At 49.5% G+C, this 26,110-nt stretch overlaps 1 protein-coding gene across 2 annotated transcripts in view; it reads left to right on the top strand.

Moving 5' to 3' along the window:
- XRCC6 (X-ray repair cross complementing 6) overlaps nt 1–26,110 on the top strand; it is a 247,393-nt gene that overhangs the window by 82,096 nt on the left and 139,187 nt on the right. For both annotated transcript variants that reach the window (XM_040359639.1, XM_040359638.1), the window contains exon 5: nt 16,493–16,747. In XM_040359639.1, coding sequence (XP_040215573.1) covers nt 16,493–16,747 — 255 coding nt within the window. The remainder of the gene's footprint in view (nt 1–16,492; nt 16,748–26,110) is intronic.

Genomic DNA, 26,110 nt, shown 5'->3' with positions numbered 1-26,110 from the left:
GGTGCATTGATACGAAGACTTGATTACACATAGGTGGATTCTATTTATCATCATTAGTCATTTAGGTCAACATTGGATCATTCAGAGATCCTCACTGAACTTCTGGAGAGAGTTTGCTCCACTGAAAGTAAAGGGGCTGAATAATTTTGCACGCCCAATTTTTCAGTTTTTTATTTTTTTTAAAAGTTTGAAATATCCAATAAATTTCGTTCCACTTCATGATTGTGTCCCATTTGTTGTTACTTCCAAAAAAAATACAGTTTTATATCTTTATGTTTGAAGCCTGAAATGTGGCAAAAGGTCGCAAAGTTCAAGGGGGCCGAATACTTTCGCAAGGCACTGTGTGTGTGTGTGTGTGTGTGTGTGTGTGCGCGCGTATGTGTGTATGTATGTATGTATGTGTGTGTGTGTGTATGTGTGTATATATATATATATATATATATAATTATAATGTCAGCGTGATCCTCATACCTACGTTTTTTTTTATGCTTGCCACCTTGCCTAATAGGCTGTATGCTTTATTTTGATTGCCGCGGACATAACTTTTATTTGACACTACCTTGGTGCCGGTGACATATTTTTATTTTCACGATCAACTCATGTTCTAAAAGTCTGGATTTAAGATCATCAACAAGTATATGGTTCCATCCAGATTGGCACACCTGCATCCTTTGCTTACCAATACATGGTTTAAAGGCTGCAATGCTGTTGATATGATGCACATCTGGTACCTGTCCTGTGCCAAGTAGATTTTTGACCAAAGCACTTCACCTCCTACAGCCTTATTGAATTATTTCTTCCCAAAAGTGGTACTTCTTGGTTCACACTTCTTCATTTTAAACCCCCAGCTCTCATTGGGCCTGAATTTAAGTTTGCCACTTGCATGTTACTAGCCATTAAACAAACTATTGCGAGTATTTAAAATAATCAATTGCCACAATTCATGATAGATCAACAATGCATAGACACATTTCTTTATCGTACACCACGGGACACAGAGCCATATTCATTACATAATGGGTTGTATGGTCACCAGAGGTGATTGGACACTGGCACAACCAATCCGAGACAGTTCCCCTCCATGTAGCCCCTCCAATCAGGGGAGTACCTCAGTTTTTTCGCCAGTGTCTAAGGATTTGATGCGTCAAAGTGCTAAGGGAAGCTCGATCAAAAAACCCTTTTGAGGGCTAGAAGAGCTAGACCGTCGGGTCCATCCAGGACGCTAAATTATTACGCCAAAATTGGATGAGATCCGGGCTTCACGTATGAGGCGTTGCCTGTAATGTCTCTTTGGAGGACTGGGCTCTGAAGTTCCAGCACTTTTGCTATTGCAGCTAAAAGGCCTGGTCAGAGTGTTTTACATGGCCCAGGGAAGAGGTATCCTTTAAATAGGAACCCATACCCCTGAAGGTTGGCACACAAAGCCTGCGGAGATGGGTGAAGATTGGGACTGTCTGTAAAAACAGCAGTTAACCCTGCAGCGGGGAAAAGGTAAGGGAAAAGGAGCCTAACTTTTATTAGGACCTTTTACAATTTTTTTTTTAGAGGGGTGTCTTCTCAAGTTTGGCCACCGGAGGGAGTAAAGAGTTGAACTTAATCGCCTTAAGCCACAGACGTGTCAGACCCACAAGCACGCTTTCTGCTGCAGAGCTCTGCACCATACCACTCTTCTCTTCCTAAAAATAGGATGAAAAACTGCAGGAAAGGCTCAGGGAAAGTCCCCCATGCCTCCAGGCAGCCGCCCCAGCAGTCCAGGTCGCGCGCTTTAGCAATTAAAACTGGAAGTAGCGGCGCGCATGCCGAGTTTGAAAAAACTGAGCACAGTAGTATATGCATCTTGGTACCTAGGCTTGTTGCTCTGGAAAATGTCTTCCCTTTACAAAGGGTTAAGAAGGCAACACCGTTGGAGACAGGGGGTTCTACCCATGCCTGTTCGGTACCATCCTCCCCAGTAAGCCTTGATTTGCCTATACAGGAAGATGCATTGCCACTTTCAGGAGTTTCCCCGGTGGCACCTGGGCCTGCATATGTCACTGAAGACACTTTTGCGGCAGTCATGGAGAAATTAGAAGAAAAGATTGCGACTTTAATCGCGAAGTCCTCGCAAAAGGACAAAAAGCGAAGCAGATCTCCTTCGTCAGCTTTAGATCCTCTTTTAGAAAGATCTGAAGAGGAGAAGGAGGAAGATGAAGCTATATCTGCAGAGGACAGGGATGAGGAGTTGGACGGCTCTGGGGTATCAGATGAGCCCTTTTCTCTTCCATTCATGGACGGACATAGCATCCTTTGACAGTAGGGTTATATCCGCTTCCTTTAGGAGAGTTTAGGCAGAAAAAAAGCACTTTAAGTGTTAAAACATTCCTCAGTGCAGCTCCTCCCAGGACCCCCCAGGTATAACCCACACCCTGCTCTAGCAGCCTCAGTTTTTTTCCTGCCTGCCTAACGACAGGAGAGGTCAGGCACTCGAGAGTCCCTGTACTCTGGAGATTTTTGTCTTGCGATTTGTCTCGCTTTTTATTATTTCGTTCCTGCATTTTTGAATCCTGTGATTCTTCTATCAACAGCCGACTGGGTGACAGGCTGGGTCTTGACTCTTGTAGTCCCCCCATGTTCGGCCATCGAGCGTGTGCCGGCCCTCAGCTCAGCTTTGGGACGTCCACGACAGGCCCCGTTGCTCCAGGGGCGGCCGGGGAACATTTTGTTATAGGGCACACATATGACCGGACTTTTATGGCTTTGTCACAGTGTGTCTGGCCGACAGCCATGCCGTTTAGCGGACGTTGGTTCTGTCTGGGATACCTCCAGCCGGTGGTCGCAGGATGGGTAAGTAGTGGCCCCTTTGCTCAGGTAAGTGGTCTGGCTGGAATTTTCCCCTGGGAGGTCGACTGACGGCTTGCCCTGCTTTTCTCTCTCCCTTATTTCCTCTCCCTCCTTTCCCATTTGGGTAGCTGCTGTGAGGGGGGGTTTTCTGGGGTCTCTGCTACACCTGGACCTGCGTGCGTAGTGGGGCCTGTGTGTGTTCACTACAGGGCCTTTTTGTGGTTGTGGTGTGAATTTTGTGCTGTGCTGTTATGCTGTGTCACTGTCTTTTTAAATGCGCAACGGCCGCCATTTTTCCGGAGTCGCGCTTTATATAGCTCGGCGGCCATTTTCTTGTGGTCCTGTGCTGTTTTTTACACATTCGGCAGCCATCTTGGGATTTCGTTTGGCCTCGTGTGGCCGCTTTAGCGCTGCAGAAAGACCGCAAATCTGCCTGAGGGACAGACGCAGCGCAGCCGGCCTCTCAGCACAACTTGGGCTCCTCTCAGACCGCGCTGCACCGGGTGAGGTAGTGAGTTTCCCTGGGGGCCCCCATACTCTGTAACGGCCGGGAGGTGACCATGGGTATTTCTGCTTTGCAGTTAGGTGACACAGCTGGGGGGCATTATGGAGCCTGGACAGGTACTTCTTCCCCTGTAAGCCTGAGTTAACCCTTGCTGCCCCTCCCCCTGCCACATCTGCTATGGCAATGTCGGTGGCGTTTTTTCTCGGCAGGTTTGAAGCGACTGGTGGCCGGTATATTAGCGCCCCCTCCCTAGCCTGCTTCTGGGGATATCGCCGACACTCTGTATTGTCAGATGATGCAGGCTTAACCCACGCGCACAGTGAGAGCGACTCTGATTCAGGGTCGGTTACTGATTGGAATTGTTGGAGCTATTTTTTCTGCAGGCGTGATACTCAGTACTTGAGGATGGGACGGGGGCACCTGCTGTGCCAGTCCTTTTTGGGTCCCGCAAACCGCCACGCACTGACAATGTTTTCCCTGTGTTCCTTTTTTGGGACAGTTTGTTCTACAAGGAATGGAATAAGGTGCAGACAGTTTTTGCATTGCGACCTGTTATCCCTTTGTGGAGGACCTTTTTTAGTAAAGTGGGTCTCTCCTCCGTCCGTGGACCCTCCCGTGTCCAGGTTGAGCTAACCACCATGTGGATGGGGCTCCTGCCTTTGAGGACCCCGCGAGTGGGAGAATGGAGGCTGTGAGACCGGTTTTGGCTGGAGCTCTGGTGTCACGGACTCTGACTGTACGGGCAATGTTTTTTTGCTGCAGGAGCTGGAGGCTTCCGAGACCTGCAAGGACATGGCTAAACAATTAGTTCTGGGTCTAAAATTTGTCTGCGAGTCGGTCCTGGTTACGCTCTTGCTTTCCAGGGCATTCCGCCTATGCGGTGGTACTGCTCCGCCTTGTGTGGCTTAAAGCGGATGTGTCACGGGGAAAAAATATTAAAAGCCAGCAGCTACAAATACTGCAGCTGCTGACTTTTAATATTAGGACACTTACCTGTCCTGGAGTCCAGCGCTGATCGCAGCAGAGCACGAGCGATCGCTCGTCTCTCTGCTGCTCCCCCCTCCATCCACGCTCAGGGAACCAGGAAGTGAAGCGCTGCGGCTTCACTGCCCGGTTCCCTACGGCGCATGCGCGAGTCGCGCTGCGCCCGCCGATTGGCTCACACGCTGTGTGTTGGGAGCCGAGTGTTCCCAGCACACAACGGGCGACAGACGGGATGTGACGGAATGCCCGTCTTTCGCCCGTAGCGTGTGGCCGGAAGTGGGTGCAAATACCTGTCTTTAGACAGGTGTCTGCACCCCCCTCCCCCCTGAAAGGTGTCAAATGTGACACCGGAGGGGGGGAGGGTTCCGATCAGCGGGACTCCACTTTAGGGTGGAGGACCGCTTTAAGTGCTGGTCTGCGGACTAGTCCTCACAGAAGGCCTTGGTGGCATCCCTGTATGGCATCATTAAGGATGCCACGGGTGGTAATAGCATGCTGTTCCCACAGTCTGAGAAGGGCTAGGGGCCTCGCCATGAGCAAGGGCCCTCCTTTACTACCCGTTTTTTCCGCCCGCCCTGTGCAGTGGGGGAAGGTTTGCAGGGTGCCAAGACCCCCGCTGCGGGGCAGGAGCGCACCTGGTACCGCAAGCCCAACAAGTCTGCGGACATACCTGCTTCCACCTGAAGGTCTGCCCCCGCCCGTGTCTCGGGTGGGTGACCGGCTTCGCGAATTCGCGGCTCGGTGGAGGTCTCTCCTCTCCGACCGTTGGGGTTGCAAAGTAGTTTTCCTCGGGGTACAAGATAGTCTCTCTCTTGACTACCAAACAAGATTTTTTCCCTCCAACCTCTGGCTTCCTCTGGTTCGCCCGTTGGCTCTGTCAGGGGCTGTCCAGGATCTTCTGGTCGGGGGAGTGATTGTGCCAGTTCCCTCGATGGAACGGTTTCAGGGGTTTTACTCCAATCTGTTTGTAGTCCCCAAGAAGGACGGGGTCCGTCCAATCCTGGACCCAGAGGCCCTCGTTTGTTTTGTCAAAGTGCAAAACTTCAGGATGGTGTCGATTCGCTCGGTAATAGCGGCACTCCATCAGGGGGATTTTCTGGCATCCTAGGATGTCATGAACGCGTACCTGCATGTTCCCATATGCTCAAAGCACCAGAGATTTCTGTGCTTTGCGGTCGGGAAGGACCATTTTCAATTTGTGGCCCTCCCGTTCGGCTTGGTGTCGGCACCACAGGTTTCCACCAAGGTGCTTGTCCCGATACTGGCCCTGCTGTGACAGCGGGGGTTTGTTATCGTGGGATATCTGGACGACATTCTCCTACGAGCTTCTTCGGACTCAAAATTAGTAGAGGACGTGTCTATCACGTGTCAGACTCTCCAAGAGTTTGGCTGGCTTCTATATTGTCCAAAGGTCAGTGTTGATTCCGTCTCAAGGACTGGAATACCTGGGACTAGTCCTGGATTCCGCCGAGGCGAGAGTTTTTCTCCTAACGGAGAAACTTCAGACTCTGCAATCTGCAGTGCAGCAGTTGTTGACCCAGAAGTGGTCATCTCTGCGATTCTGCATTAGGGTTCTGGGTCTGATGGTGGCCTCATGCGAGGTGGTTTCGTATGCCCAATTCCACACCAGGGTGCTACAGAGGGAACTGCTGTCACGTTGGGACAAGCTCCCGTCATCTCTGGATTACCAGATTCAATTGAGTCAACTGGTCAAGTTTCCCGGGAAGTCGTTTTCTGCCGTGCCACTGGACAGTGGTCATGACGGATGCCAGCCTCTCCGGTTGGGGGGGGGGCGTTTGGGGCACCCAGTCAGCCCAGGAGCGCTGGACTCAGGAGGAGTCCCGCCTACCGATCAATATTCTGGCGCTCCGAGCAATCAAGCTGTGCCTTGCCAGGTGGTCCCTGGATCTGCGGGACTGACCGGTCAGGATCCAGTCCGACAGCGCCACGGCCGTGGCGTACGTCAATCATCAGGGAGGCACACGGAGTTCAGCTGCAGCGACAGAGGTCGCGCACATCCTTCGGTGGGCCGAAAGGTCCGTTCCGGCTCTATCGGCCGTGTACATTCCGGGGGTACAGAATTGGCAAGCCGACTACCTAAGTCGCACTGCATTAGACCAAGGAGAGTGGTCTCTCCACCCGCAGGTGTTTCAGGGTCTGTGCCAAAAGTGGGGCACTCCGGACGTGGACCTTCTAGCGTCCCGTCTCAAAAGGTAGGTGCCGCGGTTCGTGGCCAGGTCGAAGGACCCGTGGGCGGACGCGTAAAAGGCGTTGGTGGTGCCTTGGGTCGCTATCGCCTAATTTACGCCTTCCCTCCTCTAAAGGTTCTTCCTCGCCTGCTGCGCAGAGTGGAAGCCGAAGGGATTCTATCAATCCTGATCACCCCAGATTGGTTGCGTCGCTCCTGGTACGCGGACCTGGTGCGTCTGGTGGCAGACGCCCCCTAGCGTCTTCCCCTGAGAGAAGATCTTCTGTCGCAGGGTCCGATCTTCCACCCTGCTTTACAGTCTCTGGCTTTAGCGGCGTGGCTGTTGAGAGCCAGTGGCTGAAGGACCGAGGCCTATTGGGCTCGGTGGTCTCTACCATGCTGCGTGCACGGAAGTCAACCTCACGTAGGATTTACCATCATACGTGGAAGGCCTACATCTCTATGCGTGAGGGGATGAAATGGCACACGTGGTGTACAGGATTCTGCTGTTTTACAGTAGGGAGTGGATCAGGCTCTCGCTTTAAGTACGGTTAGGAGTCAGATTTCTGCTCTGGCTGTTTACTTTCAGTGACCCTTGGCGTCGCGCTCCTTGGTGTGTTACAGGGTGTAAGGCAGCGACCTGGTCGTCGATCCACACTTTTTCGAAGTTTTACAAGGTGGATGTGTGTGCATCTTCTGATGCCTCTTTCAGCCGCAGGTGTTAAAGGGGGCAGTTTATGGTTGAAGTTCCTCCGTTGAGCAACTCCGGTTTTGTTTGGGGTGTAACCTGGTTTGCTGTGTTGTTTTCCCACCCCTCGAAATTTTTTGACACTGCTTGGGGACGTCCCTACTGTCAAAGGATGCTGTGTTCGTCCATGAACTGAAGAGAAAATAGGATTTTTGTACTCACGTAAAATCCATTTCTCTGAGTTCATGGACGGACACAGCACCCACCCCTCCTTTGTTTGTACTGCTTGTTATGAACTGAGGCTGCTAGAGCAGGGTGTGGGTTATACCCGGGGGGGGGGGGGCACGCCCCCTGGGAGGAGCTGCACTGAGGAATGTGTTAATACTTAAAGTGCTTTTTTTTTCTGCCTAAACTCTCCTAAAGGAAGCGGATATAACCCTACTGTCAAAGGATGCGGTGTCCGTCCATGAACTCAGAGAACGGTGAGTACAAAAATCCTATTTTCTGCTTCCCAGATGCTAAGATCGCAGGTGCAATGTTATGCTGAAGCATAACATTAAGTACTGCATTCAGGCTGCCCCCTCTGAGTTATCGGAATCACCTGTCTCCTGTCTAGGTTCATTAAAATCCCTGGAAGAGTTCAGGCTCTTTTGCAGTTCATCCGCTACTAAAGAAGCTAATATACACAGACCGGTTACATCCAGACAAGCGCTTCTCTCTTCCAAAGAAATTTTAAATTCTTTATCCCATGGAGGAGGAATTTATCAAGAAGTGGAGTTTACCTGCAGTAGATGCAGCTATTTCTTGTGTGAATACAAACCTGACTTGTCCAGTAGATGACTTACAGGTGTTTAAGGACCCTTCAGAAAAGAGGTTGAAATCCTCCTTCCTGCTAGCAGGTGCAGTTGTACAAGCTGCTGTAGCTGTGTCAGGTCCTCAAGGACCAGGTAAAGGAGGGACTTAAGGAGTTGTCTCCAGAGCAGGCCAAGTTGTGGGAAAATTTGCTCTGCCACCGCACCCCGAGTATTTACAAAAGTACTAGCCACTCTGCTAGCAAATCTGAGCACAGGGCATAGTGAGAACAGCCCATCTGGATGATCTACTTGTGATGGATCAATCAGTGGCAGGGTTAGATCATGCTGTATCCACTACAATAGGATACCTGGAGAAGTTAGGATGGTTGGTAAACCTACAAAAATCCTCACTACAAGCCCAAAGAAGGGTAGAGTATCTGGGTACAGATACAGCCCAAAGCCGTGTATTTCTACCAGAGTCAAAGATCAAATCACTAAGAGATCTGATCCACAAGGTCAAAGCAAAGAAAAGACCATCCATTCGCCTTTGCATGAGGCTATTGCGAAAGATGGTAGCCTCCTTCGAGGCTGTCCCTTACACCCAGTTTCATTCAAGACTGCTTCAAGGCGATTATTTTAGCTGCCTGGGACAGGAAGATCTAAGCTCTGGATTTACCCATGCGTCTGTCTTCACAGGTGCGCCGGGACTTCAGTTGGTGGTTAAGGACCAAGAACTTGCAGAAGGGAAGATCCTTTCACCCAATCACCTGGAAGGCGGTGTCAACGGATGCCAGCCCAACGGGCTGGGGAGCCGTATTGGAAGAGGCTTCAGCCCAGGGAACCTGGACCAAAGCCGAGAGCGACCTCCCCATCAACTTACTGGAGTTACGGGCAAAATACTTGGACAAGCAGGTTACTGGGCCACCCGGTTCTGATTCAGTCCGACAATGCTCCAGCTGTGGCTTGCATCAATCGCCAAGGAGGTGAATCACATTTTGAGATGGGCAGAGGAACATGTTCCTTGCCTTTCTGCAATTTTCATTCCAGGGGTAGAGAACTGGCAAGCAGACTATTTGAGTCGCCAGCAGTTTTCACCAGGAGAGTGGTCTGGCCATTTGGCAGAGATGGGGGACCACGGATGTAGATCTACTAGCCTCCAGGTTCAACTGGATGTTGGACAATTTTGTGTCCAGGGCAAAAGATCCTCTGGCTTACGGATCAGATGCACTGGTAGTGCTGTGGAATCGGTTTTCACTGATCTATGCCTTTCCACCAATCTCCCTTTATACAGAGGCTGATTTGCAGGATCAAGAGGGAAGTAATTCCGGTAATCTTAGTGGTCCCAGATTGGCCCAGAAGACCCTAGTACGCCAAGATCATAAAGATGGCAGTGGGAACACCGTGGAAGCTTCCGCTTCGTCACGATCTGTTGTCACAAGGTCCAGTATTCCATCCGTCCTTACAAGGGCTAAATTTGACGGTTTGGCTGCTGAGACCCACATTCTGAGGAAGTGAGGGATCTCAGGTCCGGTACTTTCTACGATTATGCTTCCAGACAAATCTACTACAGAGTATGGAAAACATATGTTTCATGGTGTGAAACTAACAAATAGAATACTCAGAGATATGACATAAGTAGGATTCTTGCTTTTTGCCAGCTAGGAGTGGATATGAAATTAGCCCTTAGTACCATTAACCACTTACATACCTTCCTGCCCAAGCCAATTTTCAGCTTTCAGCGCTGTCGCACTTTGAATGACAATTGCGCGGTCATGCTACTAACTATATTCCCCCGCCTGTATCATTATTGATATTTATATAAATATTTGTTTATATATTTTTATCTACATGTACAACCATTTTTGATGTTCGGCTTGCAGGAGGCCTCCCCCCCCCCTTCCAGTAAGAGGAGTCTGGGAGGTTCCTCACGGCTCATTGTCATGGTGCATGGTCATGTGTGCGTATGGGTTGTGTATATAAGAGTGGTCTATCGATGGGTGTCTTCACTGCTGGGCTCTGATGAAGAGGCTTAGAACTTCGAAACACGTCAGTCGGCGGTGACCCCTTTCACTTTCTCCATGACTAATCGAAGTGCGGTTCGAGGTCGTCTTGTCCATGGCGGTCTGCCTGATCTGTGTCTTCCCCCCCTTCATATAGGGCATTGCTTTGGGACATCCCATTATGTAATGAATATGGCTCTGTGTCCCGTGGTGTACGATAAAGAAAACAGGATATTTTATAACGGCTTACCTGTAAAATCCTTTTCTTGGAGTACACCACGGCACACAGAGGCCCCCCCCCCTTCTTAAAGGGAACCTTATTGCTTTGCTACAAAACTGAGGTACTCCCCTAATGGGAGGGGTTATATGGAGGGGAACTGTCTCTGATTGGTTGTGCCAGTGTCCAATCACCTCTGGTGACCATACAACCCATTATGTAATGAATATGGCTCTGTGTCCCGTGGTGTACTCCAAGAAAAGGATTTTACAGGTAAGTGGTTATAAAAATCCTGTTTTTTTTTTTTTTTCTAAATGAGAAACATGGTAACATCCTCCTGGTCACCCACAGGAAATTTCTTGCAATATGGACTTCAAGGAACCAATATGCTCACAAGCAAATTGTTCCTCTCTATATGCAGCATACTATATAGGGGAATACACAGAGAGCCTGCTCAAGGGGTGACCGTAAGTTGGAAGTACGAGTAAAATGGGGCACCAGTGTATTTCTAAAAGTTGTTTTCTCTTATCGTCCATGGACGGACACAGCTCCTTAAATCTTGACAAGTGAGTTATGATTCTGTTCACAGGAGAGGACTAGGCAGTAACATGTTGGATAATTAAATACATGTTACTTTAACAGAGTTAATCCTCCAGACATAACCCTCCTCCCTGCAGTATGCAGCCTCAGTTTCTTTCTGCCTAGCAAAGAAGGACGTATGTCTCCCTTTAAGCCCAGCGCCCTGAGGAAAATTGTATTTTATTTTTTTCTTGAAAGAATCTTCTATTAACTGTCGGCTGAGAGACAGGCTGGATATATAGATCTTGTAGTCTCCTCAGTCCGGCCAGCGAGCCTGAGCGCACACCTTTGCAAAGAGGCTGGGTCTGCCACGACATACCCCATGACTCCTGGGGTGGCCGGTGTGAGCTTCTGCTCCGAGGTCCACATTTGATTGGACTATGGTGTTGTCTCATTCACAGTGGACCGGGTCGACAGCTACCTCCAACGCAGTTGTATGCCTGTCAGGAATGCGCCAGTGGGTCCTTGCGTGGACGGGTAAGTACAGTCCCTCCCGCTTAGGCGGGTTGGTACGGCTGAGCATTCCTGGGGTTTGGGGGTCCTCCTGTCCTCCCTTCCCTGCTCTGTCATATTTCCCTCTGCTGTTCTATTGCTGCCGGGGTGGACCTGTGGGGGGGCTCATTTTCCCACCAGGGCACTGTGGGGTGTCTGGGCCTGTTTTTTTTTTTTCTGTGGGGGTGTATTTGCTCGGGAAAGGCCTCATTAGGCCTTCTCATCCACGTTGCGGCATTTTGCTCCCATTTTTTCGGCGTGTTCTGAGGGTAGGCAGTGGCGCTGAACTGTCTCCTCCGGTGATTGGTGAGTCCCCTGGGTAGCTCTCGGTCAGCGCAGCAAGGAGGGTAGGATTTATTCAGGTCTGTAATGGGTCCCTGAGAGTTGTCTAGATGGAGGAAGTGTTTGGTTCTTCCTCCCAAAACATGCCAGAGGTGGCTGCTGGGGCTTCTGCACCTGCGGTTCATGGACACTTTGTTGGAGCGGCGTGCAGGGTGTTAAAAAGTGCCCCCTCCCCCCACCATCCCCTGGGGACTGCTCTGTCACAGACTAGGACCTGGCTGTCATGCCCCTGGTTCTGAATCTGTGTTGTCTGTGTAAGTGGATCAGAACCTTCCTTGTGAGGAGGACTCCTTACTTGGGTTGGTATGGGCAACACGGTGGTGTAGTGGTTAACTCCCTCACCTGGCGGCAAGAGAGTCACTTCGTCGAAACCGGACTCCGACACCAAACTGCCTGGAGATTGCATGCTCTCTCCCTGTGTCTGCGTGGGTTTTCTGGGGAAACTCCTCCCACATTCCAAAGACGTGTGCAGAGCACTTGTCAGTGCGCTGTATGGAACTCTCTTATGCTGTCTTGTGCAGCGGAGGTTTTCTCTGAGGGCTCGGTCTTTTTTGTGCGTACAAATCGGACCGCACTGTGAACGTTTTTCTTTATATTATCTTTTGACTAGTTCATTAATAAGGAATGGAAAAGGCCGCAGAAGTCCTTGTAGTTCCTTAGCGCCTGCGGTTTCGGTTGCCCTTTTGAGGAGAAAAAAAAATAGGCTTCTCCTCAGTTAGTGGTGCCTGATTAAAAAGGGGGTGACGGCTCTCCCTATAGAAGGGACCCCTGCATTCAAGGACCTTACTAATAGGAGGTCCGAGGCGCTGTCCCGCTCCATGTTTACCATGCTGGGGTCTGCATTGCGGCCTGTTGTGGCTGCAACCTTGGTGTCTCTGACACTTACTGACCAGACTGTGGAGGAGCACCAGCTCCCTCCCTAATTTGTTAGACTGGCCAACCAGTTGGTCCAGGGCCTTGTATATGTCTGTGTTGCTACACAGGATCCTGCATCCTTGATGTCCAGAGCCTCTGTTTCGGCGGTGGTTTTGAGCCGCCTGATTTGGCTGAAATGCTGGTCTGCTAACCAAGCATCCAAAAAAGCCCTGGCTGATTTACCCTTCAGGGGTGGGAGGTTTTTTGTTACCTCGTTGGATGACATTATCAAGGATGTCACTGGGGGTAAGGGTACTCTCCTCCCTCAGTCCACCAGGGGAAAGAAGCTGCGCCGTGTGCCGGGTCCTTCATTCCCCGCTCAGAAGCGGTATTTTTCCGGGCCCATGGGTAAACCCTCCCAGGCCAACAAAGGCTTAGCTGGGGGACGGGAACGTCCCTGGGTGCGTAGCCGAACTGCCGGCACCCAAACCCGCCAATGTATGTAGCCTTCCCCTGCCCGTCTCATGGATGGGGGGACGGCTTTGCAGGTTCACGGCTCGGTGAACCTCCCTGCTCTCCGACCAGTGGGTCTCCGAGGTGGTCTCTTCGGAGTACTAGATGGGGTTCTTTCTTGTCCACCGAACAGATTCTTTCCCTCATGTCTCTCTCCTTCCGGCTTGTCGGTCTGCCCTGCTGAGGCAGTGTAGGACTTGCTAAGCTGCGGGGTAATTTTACCTGTCCCACAGGACGAGAGGTTTCAGGGAATCTATTCAAACCAGATTTCGGTCTGGAAGGCCCTAAATGCCTTTGTGAGAGTTAGGTAGTTACGCAGGGAATCCATTTGTTCGGTGGTAGCTGCGCTCCATCCGGGGGACTTTCTGGCGTCCTTGGACTTCAAGGACGCATAATTGCATGTCACAATTTTGGGGAAGTCATCAGAGGTTTCTGCGCTTCGTAATAGGGGAGGACCACCGTCAGTTGTGGCCCTTCTTTTTGGTCTAGCATCAGCACAAAGAGTTTTTTCACCGAGGTGCTCGCACAGATCCTAGCTTTGCTGGGACAGCGAGGCTTTGCCATCGTGGGCTACTTAGACATCTTTCTTCTGAGAGCAGCTTCGGGCTCAGAATTAGAGGAGGATGTGTATATAGCCAGTCAGACCCTCCAAGATTTTGGGTGGGTGTTAAACGTTTAGAAGTCGGCCCTGGTTCCGACTCAGTGTTTGGAGTACCTAGGGTTGATTCTGGTCTTTCTTCCCCAGGAGAAATTGCAGACTGTTCAGTCTGCAGTGAGGCTGTTGGCATCACGCAATCGGTCATCTCTCCGTTTTTGCATGAGAGTCCTGGGCCTTTTGGTAGACTCCTTTGTATGCCCAGTTCCACACGTGTTTTGCAGAGGGAGATACTGTCCAAGTGGTACAAATCTCCTTTGTCTCTGGATTGTCCGATTCAGGTCAGCCACCTGGTCAGACTCTCTCTGAATTGGTGGCTGAGATCCCAGACTCTTCGGTCCAGGAAGTCATTTCTTCCCTTCCAGTGGACGGTGATTACGACGGACGTCAGCCTCACGGGTTGGGGGGGCATCTGGGGGGTTCATTCGGCCCAGGATTGCTGGACTCCTGCGGAATCCTGTCTACTGATCAATGTCCTAGAACGCTGGGCGATCAGGCTATGCCTTTCCTCGTGGTCTCGGAGGTTGCAAGGTCGCCCGATCAGGATTTCGCCGGACAACGCCACGGCTGTGGCTTAGGTCTCGGAGGTGTTTCAACTCCCTTGCAGGAGGTGTGGCTCACAGGGCATGGATCTCCTTGCCGCTTGTCTCAACCGCAAGGTGTCAAAGTTCATGGCCAGGTCTAGTGATCCCTGTATAGTCGCGTCAGACGCGTTGGTGGCCCTGTGGGGTCAGTATCGGCTACTTTTATGCCTTTCCTCCATTCTAATTGCTTCCTCAGCTGCTCCACAGTGTGGAGACCGAGGGGATCACGATGATTCTAATTGCTCCAGATTGGCCTCAGCGTCCTTGGTACGCCGATCTCGGGCACCTGGTGGCGGATGCACCCTGGCGGTTGCCAATGCGGGAGCTCCTTCTGTCTCAAGGTCCCATACTTCATCATGTTGTACAGTCGCTGGCTTTCACAGCATGGCTATTGGAAGCCAGGTTTTAAAAGACCAGGGTCTGGCCGACTCGGTCATCTCAACCATGCTGAGGGCACGGTAGTCTTCTTCCAGGAGGATCTACTATCACACCTGAAAGGCCTACATCTTTGTGCGAAAAGATGGGGTGATGTCCTCGGTGTACAGGGTCCCGCTGTTTTTACAGCTTGGAGTGGATCTAAAAATTGCCTTAGGCACCGTTAGGGCGTGGATTTCAGCCCTGGATGTGTTTTTTCAGTGGCCTTTTGCGGGCCATTCTCTGGTGGGTACCTTTTTGTGCAAGGGGTTTCGTCATAACTTCCCTCCTCTCGACCCACCTCTTCCCCCATGAGTTTTGCCTTTGGTGCTCTCGGTTCTTCAGGAACTTTCCTTTTGAAAACATCAGAGGGATTCCTCTCTTGACACTATCTCAAAGGGTGGCCTTTTTTTGGTGGCCTGTTAAAATGCTTTCTGAGTTGGCGGCTTTGTCTTGCAAGTCGCCATACTTGTTCCTTCATAAGGATAGGGCGGTGGTGCGCCCGCGACCTTCCCTTCTTCCGAAGGTGGTTTTGGCCTTTCACCTGAATGAGGACGTTGTTCGTCCATCCTTATGTCCTTGGCCGGCACATCCTAAGTAGGTTGCGCTTCATACTTTAGGCGTGGTACGCGCTTTGCGAGTGTACTGGTCTCCTACGGCTCCGTTTTCAGAGATCTAACGCACTTTTTGTGTCGGTGTCTGGTCCACTAAAGGCCTGGCGTCGGCCACCATTTCTCGGTGGATCAGGCAGACCGTCATACAGGCCTATGCTCTTAGAAGGCGGGCGCCCCCTTTCCGGTCACGGCACTTTCAACCAGGGCAATTGGTGTTTTCCTGGGTTTTCCGACATCAAGCATCTGTCTCACAGGGGTGCAAGGTGGTGACTTGGTCGTCCGTTCACACTTTTTTCCGAATTTTACAAGGTTAATGTGGGTGCATCTTCTGATGCTTCCTTCGGCCGCAAGGTTTTGCAGGCAGCTGGTTAAAGTTTCAACTCCTCTGTTGAGGAGCTCTGCTTGATTGGGGTGAAGTTAAATTGGTTTACTGATACTGTTCCCACCCCTTGTTTTTGACACTGCTTGGAATGTCCCACTTGTCAAGATTTAAGGAGCTGTGTCCGTCCATGGACGATAAGAGAAAATAGGATTTTTTTTGTACTCGCCGTAAAATCCTTTTCTTTGTAGTCCATCAACGGACACAGCACCTACCCCTCCTTTTTAGGTTTGTACTGCTTGTTAGGAACTGAGGCTGCATACTGCAGGGAGGAGGGTTATGTCTGGAGGGACCGCCCCCTGGGCGGGGCTGTTCAACTCTGTTAAAGTAACATGTATTTAATTATCGAACATGTTTCTGCCTAGTCCTCTCCTGTGAACAGGAACATAACCCACTTGTCAAGATTTAGGGAGCTGTGTCCGTCCATGGACGACAGAGAAAAGGATTATACGGCGAGTGCAATAAATCCTATTTTTTTTTATAAAAGGGCTGAAGCCATCAGGGCCCCAGGGCTTTGTTTGAATTAAAGACCAAGTTCACCAAATGTATAAATATGAGTTATTTTAATAAGTATGTTTTGGTAAACGTAATATCAACTAGTGTGTACATATTGAAAATGCACCATAGTTTTAGTTTTAACTTTATGTACACATTGTTTTAGCCCAGATAGTAGGGATAATCTGTATAGTTACCCTATTTGTTCTCCATCATAACAACATAACAATTTTTTTCATTTGTTTTGATGACTCTGAAGTTTTGCTCTAACTGGTGTATGCATATATCCTCTTAATGTTAGCAGAAGTGTGTAGTTACCCAGAACAATGGTATTTTGAATTCCTCATTGACCATTGTCTTTGTCTCATGAATAGGAGCGAAGCGCGTTCTGGATCTAGATAAGTACAGAGAAGAAAAAGGAAGATCTTTTTTCTCTGACACCATAGGTCACTCAATGGATTATTCCCTAGGAGAAGCTCTCTGGCAATGCTCAAACCTCTTTAGCAATGTTAAGTTGAAACTGAGTCACAAGCGCATTATGCTGTTCACCAATGAAGACAATCCACATTCCACTGATTCTGCCAAAACCACACAAGCAAGGGCCAAGGCAAGAGACCTACGTGACACCGGTAAGGAAAATGATTTTGGTACTTGTGTAAGTATTGTGAAATTCAAGGGGTCTCAGAATTTGGCTATTCATGACATCTCCCTGTGCTGGCCTAATAAGAGAAATTGTGTAGTTTTTATAATTTTGGAGCTTTATCTTGTAGAAAGCATTGAACTTTTCAGAAAACATTCTTGCTGTAGATTGGAGTAATTAATTTTCATACCTGCAATAGCTTTTCCTGACCCCCTTTGTCCAAATGCCAAGCAATTTTGATCAGGCAAAGCTTTGGTACTATCAGTTGGGGCTGTTTCACACAGAGCTGCTTTGATCTGTTTAGCGGGAGATCCATGAGCGGATCCCCTGCTGAATTGGAGCCAAATGGGATGGATGTTAGTTTTTTTTACATCCATGGCCATTCAATTTATCGTCCACATTTGCACTGTGGACGGAGGGGGGAGAGGGAGGGCATAGGCAGAGATTTTGCCGCATTGAGAGGTCGTCGTCGTCCGGCTGCAATGTACAGGAAAGTGGTAGGGGTGCGCCGCCATCCATCCAGGCATTACCGGCACCTACGTCATCGCTCCAGGCCGACTGCTGCCTGTGTAGCAGAGCCAAAAAAGCTTCCACTAAGCTCCTCCTCTGCTGTACCCTGTCTCACAACAGACCACAGGGAGGTACCTGAGAGGAATAACTTCTCCTGCCTGTGATGTATCCGATGTCTGTCTGTGGGAAATTTTGAGGAGGGAATTAAATTTTTTTTACAGTCGCCTTTGTACAGGTGAAGGGGGTGGGAGTCGTGATGGCAGGGGAATAAGATTTACACTGGATGGGAAAGATGCCAGTCCTCTCAAGTATGTGGATTTGGGGGTAGGAGAATTGTGTACTAGGACACAGTGGTTCTCAACCCTGTCCTCCAAGTACCACCCCCAACAGGCCATGTTTTGGGAATTTCTCTAAAGATAGATAAAATAGCTGTCCAAAATACCAAGCCATTGACTCTGATTTGAAGCACCTGTGCAAGATAAAAAGCCTGCAAACATGGCCTGTTGGAGGTACTTGAGGACAGGGTTGAGAACCACTGTACTAGGAGAGGGGGGAGAAGCGGCCCACAATTTTGGTTCCCTGGACTGCAATCATTGACATAGGCTAATTCAGCTGCTTTTTTTTTTTTATCTGTTAAAGTTTTCATGTACAAAAACAGGTACAACAAAAACAACTAAACAATACAGTGGATAAACTTGTTTTGCCCACGTAGGGGACATACAGTAAATTCAAAACATACAGGTGAAACTCGAAAAATTTGAGTATCGTGCAAATGCAGCTCATGAAAACCCCAAATCCACAATCTCAGAAAATTTGAATATTGCATGCAATCGATAAAACAAGGATTGTATATAGAACAATATTGGACCTCTGAAAAGTATACGATTGCATATATACTCAGTACTTGGTTTGGGCCACTTTTGCAGCAATTTCTGCCTCAATGCGGCGTGGCATGGAAGCTATCAGCTTGTGGCACTGCTGAGGTGTTATGGAAGACCAGTATGCTTCAATAGCAGCCTTCAGCTCTTCTACAATGTTCGGTCTCAAGTCTCTCATCTTTCTCTTGGCAATGCCCCATAGATTCTCTATGGGGTTTAGGTCAGGTGAGTTTGCTGGCCAATCAAGCACAGTAATCCCACGGTCATTGAAGCAGGTTTTGATGCTTTTGGCAGTGTGGGCAGGTGCCATGTCCTGCTGGAAAATGAGGATCAAGACTGTGAAGTATGCCATGCTGTTTCCAGCTCGCCTGCGTGTGGAGGGGGATGACCGAGCACATTTCTTCGATGACACTGAGGCAGCCATTGCGTGGCTTGAGCAGCGGTATGCACACAGATTAGTACATTTGCACGCTCTCGTCTCCCTCAACCTACTTTACATGCACTCTCCTTTCTGACAATCCCGATCGCCCCTTGCTCAGGGAGGGGACATCTGACTGCATAGAGACATTGCTCACTGTTTTTGTTGCCCCTCAACCTGGAGTCATGGAGCTGTGCACCTGTGTGCATGTTACTATATCAGCTATCCCCCCCCCCCCCCCCCCCCTTTCAACATGCCTTTTTCAAGTGCACTCTGTTTTGTTGATCCTTATAGCCTTCTGTCTGGCTAGGGGGCCCCAGATTGCATAATGACATTGCTCACTGATACCGGTGTCCCCTAAACTAGAAGTGTTGAACCAGATGTAACTCTTCTTTGCTTATGCTCCGGACCTCTCTAATAATTTGCCTGGGTGCAGTCCTACTGCATATGTAGATGTACCTGGAGTCCTATGTGATGGCAAATCTATTACAACTGCCCTCCTGATACACACCTCATCTAGAACATAAGATGCCATTGACACCTGTCATAGGGTCAGACTACTCCTAAATGTCCCTTGTTGGCTATACCCGGCAGAGTACTAGTAAGCTCAATTTGGAAAGTGAGCACAGTCCTGCAATGTGTCACGTTACACAGCGAAGTTTCGCCCCATTCTCTAAACTCTGCAACCTGTGTTGGAACGCACTGCTTGTTGCTGTGCTGAGCTGTACCCCTGATGGGGATAAAGAGTGGTATATACTGGCCTATATGGCCTATGCAAAAATTCTGCTAATCCTTTGTATTCCATTCACAGGTTGGTTGCTGTTTATGCCCTGTTGGTAGTTAAGGGTGAATGCCCGCACAAATTGGGGACAGGTGGGGGGGGGGGGGGGGGGGTGTATGGAGTTTACAATGTTCAGAGACAGTCTTTTTATTTACTCACAAACCTACTTCATTTGGTACACTGTTGTTCTAGTTGTGCTGCTGGGTACCGTCCCCTGCTGGGGGCCGTCGCCTACCATGTTGGCTCCTCGGGGGGGGGGGGGGGGGATCGGAATCCTGGAGTCTCCCCTTATATTTATCTCTTCCCATGGCCACACTAAAATTTCTTACGTGGAATGTGAGGAGTGAGAGACCTGATAAAAAGGTCCACCTTGTTTGAACAACTTAAAAATCTAAGGGCGGATGTGGTGGCCCTGGTGGAAACACATGCCGAGGGCCCGGTGCTGAGGGCTCTCAAACGTCCCTGGATAGGGTGGGCCTACCACTCTGTTCACACCCCACACTCCAGGGGGGGTCTCCCGGTTAATTGCTAAAACTATGCACTTTGAGCTCCAGGATTCAGTGATTGACCCGATGGGTAGATATGTTTTTTGAAAGTTAAATTATATGGCAATGTGATACTCTTGCTTGCATTTTATGTACCACCACCATTCCAATTCTCTGTTTTGAACGAGGGCCTTAATTTTATGGCACTGCACCCTGCCGTGCCAGCGATATGGCTGGGTGACTTTAATAATGTCTTGGACACAACCCTTGATAGAATGACGGAGCCTTCGTCCTCTCTGGTACCCACCCAACACAATTTGCACGCCTTCTCAACTACTTTAATTTGGTAGGCACGTGGAGATTCTGGTACCCCATGGTACGGGCCTACTCCTGTTTCTCCTTGTCTCGTCATTCTATGTCCCGAATAGATTTTATACTCCTCTAGATCACTTCTCCCCAGGCTGACAGATGTGGTCTTCTCTCCCAGATCGCTCTCTGACCACTGCCCCTACTGGGCTACACTCTCCCTACCACATGCCCGCCCACGGCCTTCATGGCGATTGAACCCCTTCTGATTATCCCTGTTGCCAGAGGATGACGACCTTGCGACCGACTGGGAGCAATTTTTTGTGACTAACGAGGACTATGCACAGCCACACATAGTCTGGGAGGCGTTTAAAAAACATGCACGCATGACCCTGACTGCCCGTATTAACAGACTGAAACAAACCTCTGCAGTGGCCATGGACACGGCGACGGCAAACTTGTTGACAGCAAAGCAGGAATTTGACTACCCCACTGCAGAAAAAGCTGGTGGCCTCAAACTATGTTCAAGGACATTAGATCAGCTGCACTATGGAAAATCCAAGAGAAAACTATTTTTCTTAAGACAGAGGTCTTTGAGCACGGAGAAAGGGTGGGAAAGTTATTGGCCTACCTTGTACATTGTGAGGAGAGGAGAGACCGAACCTGCTTGACTTAAGACAATGTTTCAGGCGTTCTTTACCTCCCTATATGCAGCTACTGCTTCAGATGACCTCCTTAATGGAATCCTTTCTGGCAGAGTTACAAATCCCTCAGTTGGCTGCAGAGCAGAATGAAGAGTTAGAGGTGCCACTAACGTGGAATGAGATCTATAAAGCCATATCTGAATAACCTAATTCTAAAGCCCTAGGTTCTGATGGTCTCCCTGTGGAGTTTTACTCCACATACTTAGACCTCCTTGTCCCTAGATTGCTCGCTCTCTACAACTCTATATTTGAAACCGCTGATCTGCCAACCTCCATGAGGGAGGCTACAATAGAATTAATTCCCAAACCTGGCAAAGACCCACATTTCCCGGAATCCTATCGCAAACATCTCATTACTCCAGGTGGATTTCAAGATACTTGCAAAGGTGCTTGCCATCCGCCTTAATAAAGTTATTCTGTCGCTGATACATGGAGACCAGGCGGGCCAAACTGTCCATGACAATCCAGGGTGATCATGGCCTTGGATACTGCTGAGGCATTCGACAGTCGAGTGGCGATATCTATGGTCCTGCCTGTGCAAGTCTGGGTCCCAACCCAAATTTATAAAATGGGTTCAGCTTCTTTATCAGGGCCCGGTGGCAAGGGTTCTGGCCAATGGCTGGCCCTCAGAACAATTTTCTATCTCCAGGGGTACTAGACAGGGGTGTCCTCTGTCACCACTGCTATATGCACTGGCGGCAGAACCATTTGCCATAGCGGTTCGAGTTCACCCGGGAATAGTGGAACTGCATAGGGGTGAGGTCATGGAAAAAATTTGCACGTATGCTGATGATAACCTTTTGTATCTAGATGACTCGGGCAACTCACTACCATTGGCTCTGGACTTAATAGAACGCTTTGGCGCTTTTTCTGGCCTTCAAATTGAATTGGGACAAATCCAAGATACTCCCTTTAGACAGTTTCCCGCCACCCAGAGATAGAGCCATGCTCCCCCTACAGAGGGATACTATTAAGTACCTAGGAATTAGGACCACTCGAGACCCGGCGGATTATGTCTCGCTCAATATAACACCGCTGTACGATATGCTCCGACAAAAGATGCCCGCATCCCATTGGGCGTTATGGGCCGCATAAACCTCCATAAAGATGGTTTTGCTGCCAAAGATTTTGTATATACTCTGGCACTCACCAGTGTATCTGGTGCTTAGGCATTTAAAACTAATGGAAGCTCTACTCAAGCCATTTGTCTGGGGTAACACTAGGCATAAACTTCCGTGGCACAAACTTAAAAACCCCACTGATCTTGCCGGAATGGCCCTACCTGATTTTAATTTAAGAAAGTGTGGACGATGGCCTTGGACAAATTACATATACCTTCCCTGACCTCCCTGTGGCACAATGCTGCCCTTCCTGAATTCAACCTAATCCTGGACAGTGGGGTGTGGCGCTCCAGGGGAGTGATCTATCTGTCCCACATTACCAATAATGAAAAGCTAAAGTCCTTTGATTGTCTGAAGTCTGAATTTGCGTTGCCTAACCGGAAGTTTTTTAGATACATACAGCTTTGCCATGCCTTTCGTACACAATTGCCCCTAGATGACCTCTTTGGGCAATAATCTTCTAATGGGAGCAATAAAGTACCCTGATCCTAAGTAGCTAATCTCTCAATTTTATACTATGCGAACGCTTCTCTTGGTGACAGTGGTGGTGTACGCCTTGAAGTCTAGGTGGGAGGGTGAGGTAGGCCCCATTGAAGATGACGAATGGAGTGATGCCCTTGACGCATGTAAATTGGTTTCTCCCAATTTGTCCGATCGCTTAGCTCAACTCAAATATTCATAACACACAGAGCATATTTCACAATATAAGAACAGCCATCCCAATCTTTGCCCTATGTGCTCTCAAGAGGTGGGCACATTTTTCACCTACTGTGGAAATGTCCCAAAATACAGATGTTCTGGATGCAAGTGGTGAGATTCCTGCATGACACGATGGGCTCCCCTATAACGCTTAAGCCTAAACCTTGTCTCCTGTGAATCTTTTCGGACCCAGAGTTTAATAAATTTACCAAGCTATTCCTACATGAGACACTTTTTCTGCACAGAAAGTCATAGCCAGAGTATAGATGAGACCCAGGCCTCCAAATATTTCACATTGGATAGCGGAAGTTAATGCTGTTTTACCTTACAAGAAACTTATATATTCTCATAGATGGTGCACCTCCAAATATATAAAAAAAAATTGGGACAGATGGCTCTAGGCCTCTGAAACCTCTGTTTACCAGTCACAGTATACTTTTATTTCCCTTGTGATTTTTGTTGACCCAGAGAGAGGGGGCGCCCTGGGTGGGGATGGGGCCCTAAACGACAAGGTATGTCATCACCCAACTACCACCAAATGTTATTGGTACTCATTATAGTGTCTCATGTTTTTACATGCATTATTGAGAAATGTTGCTGTATGATACTGTTAAGGGATACTGTACAATGCATTTGACATTTGTCACGATGGCCTAATGTATGTATTTTCCCTTCTATTGCTCAATAAAAAGACTTTGTAAGAAAAAAAAAGGAAAATCAGTGTGCAGTATGATCCAATAACCTTTTAGTGGCATAATGTACATCAGTCACTCTGGCCTGATCATTCCCTGTGCCAAATGAGTTCTAGACGGAGCGAGAGATGGGTTTGAATGGAAAATGATGTCCAGTAGGATGAGATCTACATATATCCTTTAAACCCATTTCCGATAGGAATCTAGCAAATGAAGGGGTGACCCAGCTGCTGTTTAATATAAGTTGAGTAGTTTAAGGTCTCCCAAGACATATTGGAATATTAGGTTTGTTGACCATAAATTGAACTAGACACTTCAGCAATTTCTGATGAAAGCATTTTGTTGGCTGTACAGCTACTCGATCGTTTTCATTGACAGCCTGGAAGTGCCTGCAGAAAGATGAAAAATGAGTTATTGCCGCGAAAATCTGGTCTTAATTTAAGGGTTTTACAGTAGGTGTTTGTGATATTGTGTTTTTAGCACGACAGCATCGCGCTGATTCTCGGCGACATGGTGCCGAGATCTCGCACTCACTGGAATAGTGACAGCACATCCCAGCAAGCGCGTCATAGAAGCGACGGGAGATCCGACTTGGATTCCCGCCAATTCTACACGTGTGCGGCGTTTGTTATGAATCCTGAGGGGGAAGTCCCCGCCGGATTTTAAATAAAAATCCGGCATGGGTTCCCCCCTCAGGCGCATACCGGGCCCTTAGGTCTGTTATGGGTTGTAAGGAGAGCCCCCCTACGCCGAAAAAAACGGCGTAGGGGGTCCCCCTACAATCCATACCAGACCCGTATCCAAAGCACGCTACCCGGCCGGCCAGGAAGGGAGTGGGGACGAGCGAGCGCCCCCCCCCCCCCTCCTGAGCCGTACCAGGCTGCATGCCCTCAACATGGGGGGGTTGGGTGCTCTGGGGCAGGGGGGCGCACTGCGGCCCCCCCACCTCAGAGCACCCTGTCCCCATGTTGATGAGGACAGGGCCCCTTCCCGACAACCCTGGCCGTTGGTTGTCGGGGTATGCGGGCGGGAGGCTTATCGGAATCTGGGAGCCCCCTTTAATAAGGGGGCCCCCAGATACCGGCCCCCCCACCCTAAGTGAATGGATATGGGGTACATTGTACCCCTAACCATTCACCTGTAGGAAAAATGTCAAAGTTAATAAACACACCACACAAGGGTTTTTAAAATAATTTATTTTTCTGCTCCGGAGGCCCCCCCTGTCTTCTTTATTAGCTCTGTTTACCAGGGGGGGCTTCTTCTTTGACGTCTTCGGGTGGGTGGGGGCCGCCGTCTGGTTCTCTTCCACCGCCGGGGGGGGTCGCTTTTTAAAAAAGCCCCCACCCCCCGGCGGGTTTCCTCCGGCGTCTTCGGCGGGGGGGCTTCTTCCGCTATCCCGACGGGTCTTCTCCGCTATCCGGGGGGTCTTCTCAACTCTCCGGGGGTCTCCTATGTTCGCCGCTCTCCGCTGTTGACTCGGCGCACCCCGGTTCTTCCTCTCGCTGTCCGGTGCCTTCTTCCGTGCTGTATGTCTTCTCCTTCCGTGCTGTGAGTTCTTCTTTCGTGCTGTGACGTCATGTTCTTCACTTCTCTCCTTCTCCCGATGTTGACACGTCGCCTTTCCTCGCTGCAATGACAAGTGCGTGGCTTGCATCGGATTTATATAGACCTCACAATCCCATCATGCTCTGGTACCTACCCATGTGATACCTACCCACATGGGTAGGTATCACATGGGTAGGTACCAGAGCATGATGGGATTGTGAGGTCTATATAAATCCGATGCAAGCCACGCACTTGTCATTGCAGCGAGGAAAGGCGACGTGTCAACATCCTAAGGGCCCGGTATGCTCCTGAGGGGGGAACCCATGCCGGATTTTTATTTAAAATCCGGCGGGGACTTCCCCCTCAGGATTCATAACAAACGCCGCACACGTGTAGAATTGGCGGGAATCCAAGTCGGATCTCCCGTCGCTTCTATGATGGCTCTGTCTCCATCGCGGCAAGCCAGCTCGGCGCTGGCTCCCGCGATGGGGCTCGTAAGGTGGTCAATCTCGCCGAGACAGGGAGCGAGATTGACACAATATCGCGTTCACCTACTGTAGTTACCTTTTCTTATAGATGATTAATTAAAAAGAAAGCCTAGAGTCTAGACGGCTTTTATATTGCATTCTATTCATTGTGGGCTACTTAGTCGACTTTCTTCTGAATGTGTCTGTAGCCATTCAGACCCTCCGAGAATTCAGGTGGGTGTTATACATTTTGGAGTCGGTCCTGGTCCCGACTCAGCGTTTGGAGTACCTGGGGTTGACCCGGACTCCTCGATGGCGAAGGTCTTTTTTCAGACTCTTCCGTTTGCAGTGAAGGAATTGGCATCATGCAATCGGTCATCTCTCTGTTTTGGATGTGCATACACTTACATCTATTACATACACACTATGCAAATGTCTTTAATATTTGGAGTCAGTATCTGATCCGTCCCCAACATGCTGGTGGTAGCAGCAGGTGTTGGCAGCTGGGATTCCCACAGAGGCTTGATTGTTAGCCCTGGGAACTTTTGTGCCAGGGTGGGGGCGGACTGCGGATGGGCGGGGGTTAAAAGAGTGCCCCCTCCCCCCGTTATCCCCTGGGGAATGCTCTGTTATGAAGCCACGGACCAGGTGCCTGGGTCGGTGCAGGATAAGGCATTTATGGGTGCGCTTCTCACTGCTGTAAGGGACTCTCTTAAGCTGGTTAGTGCAGCTGGGTTTCTGCCAAG

This window comes from Rana temporaria, chromosome 7 (genome assembly GCF_905171775.1).
Source record: "Rana temporaria chromosome 7, aRanTem1.1, whole genome shotgun sequence".
NCBI lineage: Eukaryota > Metazoa > Chordata > Amphibia > Anura > Ranidae > Rana > Rana temporaria.
The sequence above is the reverse complement of the archived record's forward strand: the minus strand, read 5'-3'. Positions and strand labels throughout refer to the sequence as shown.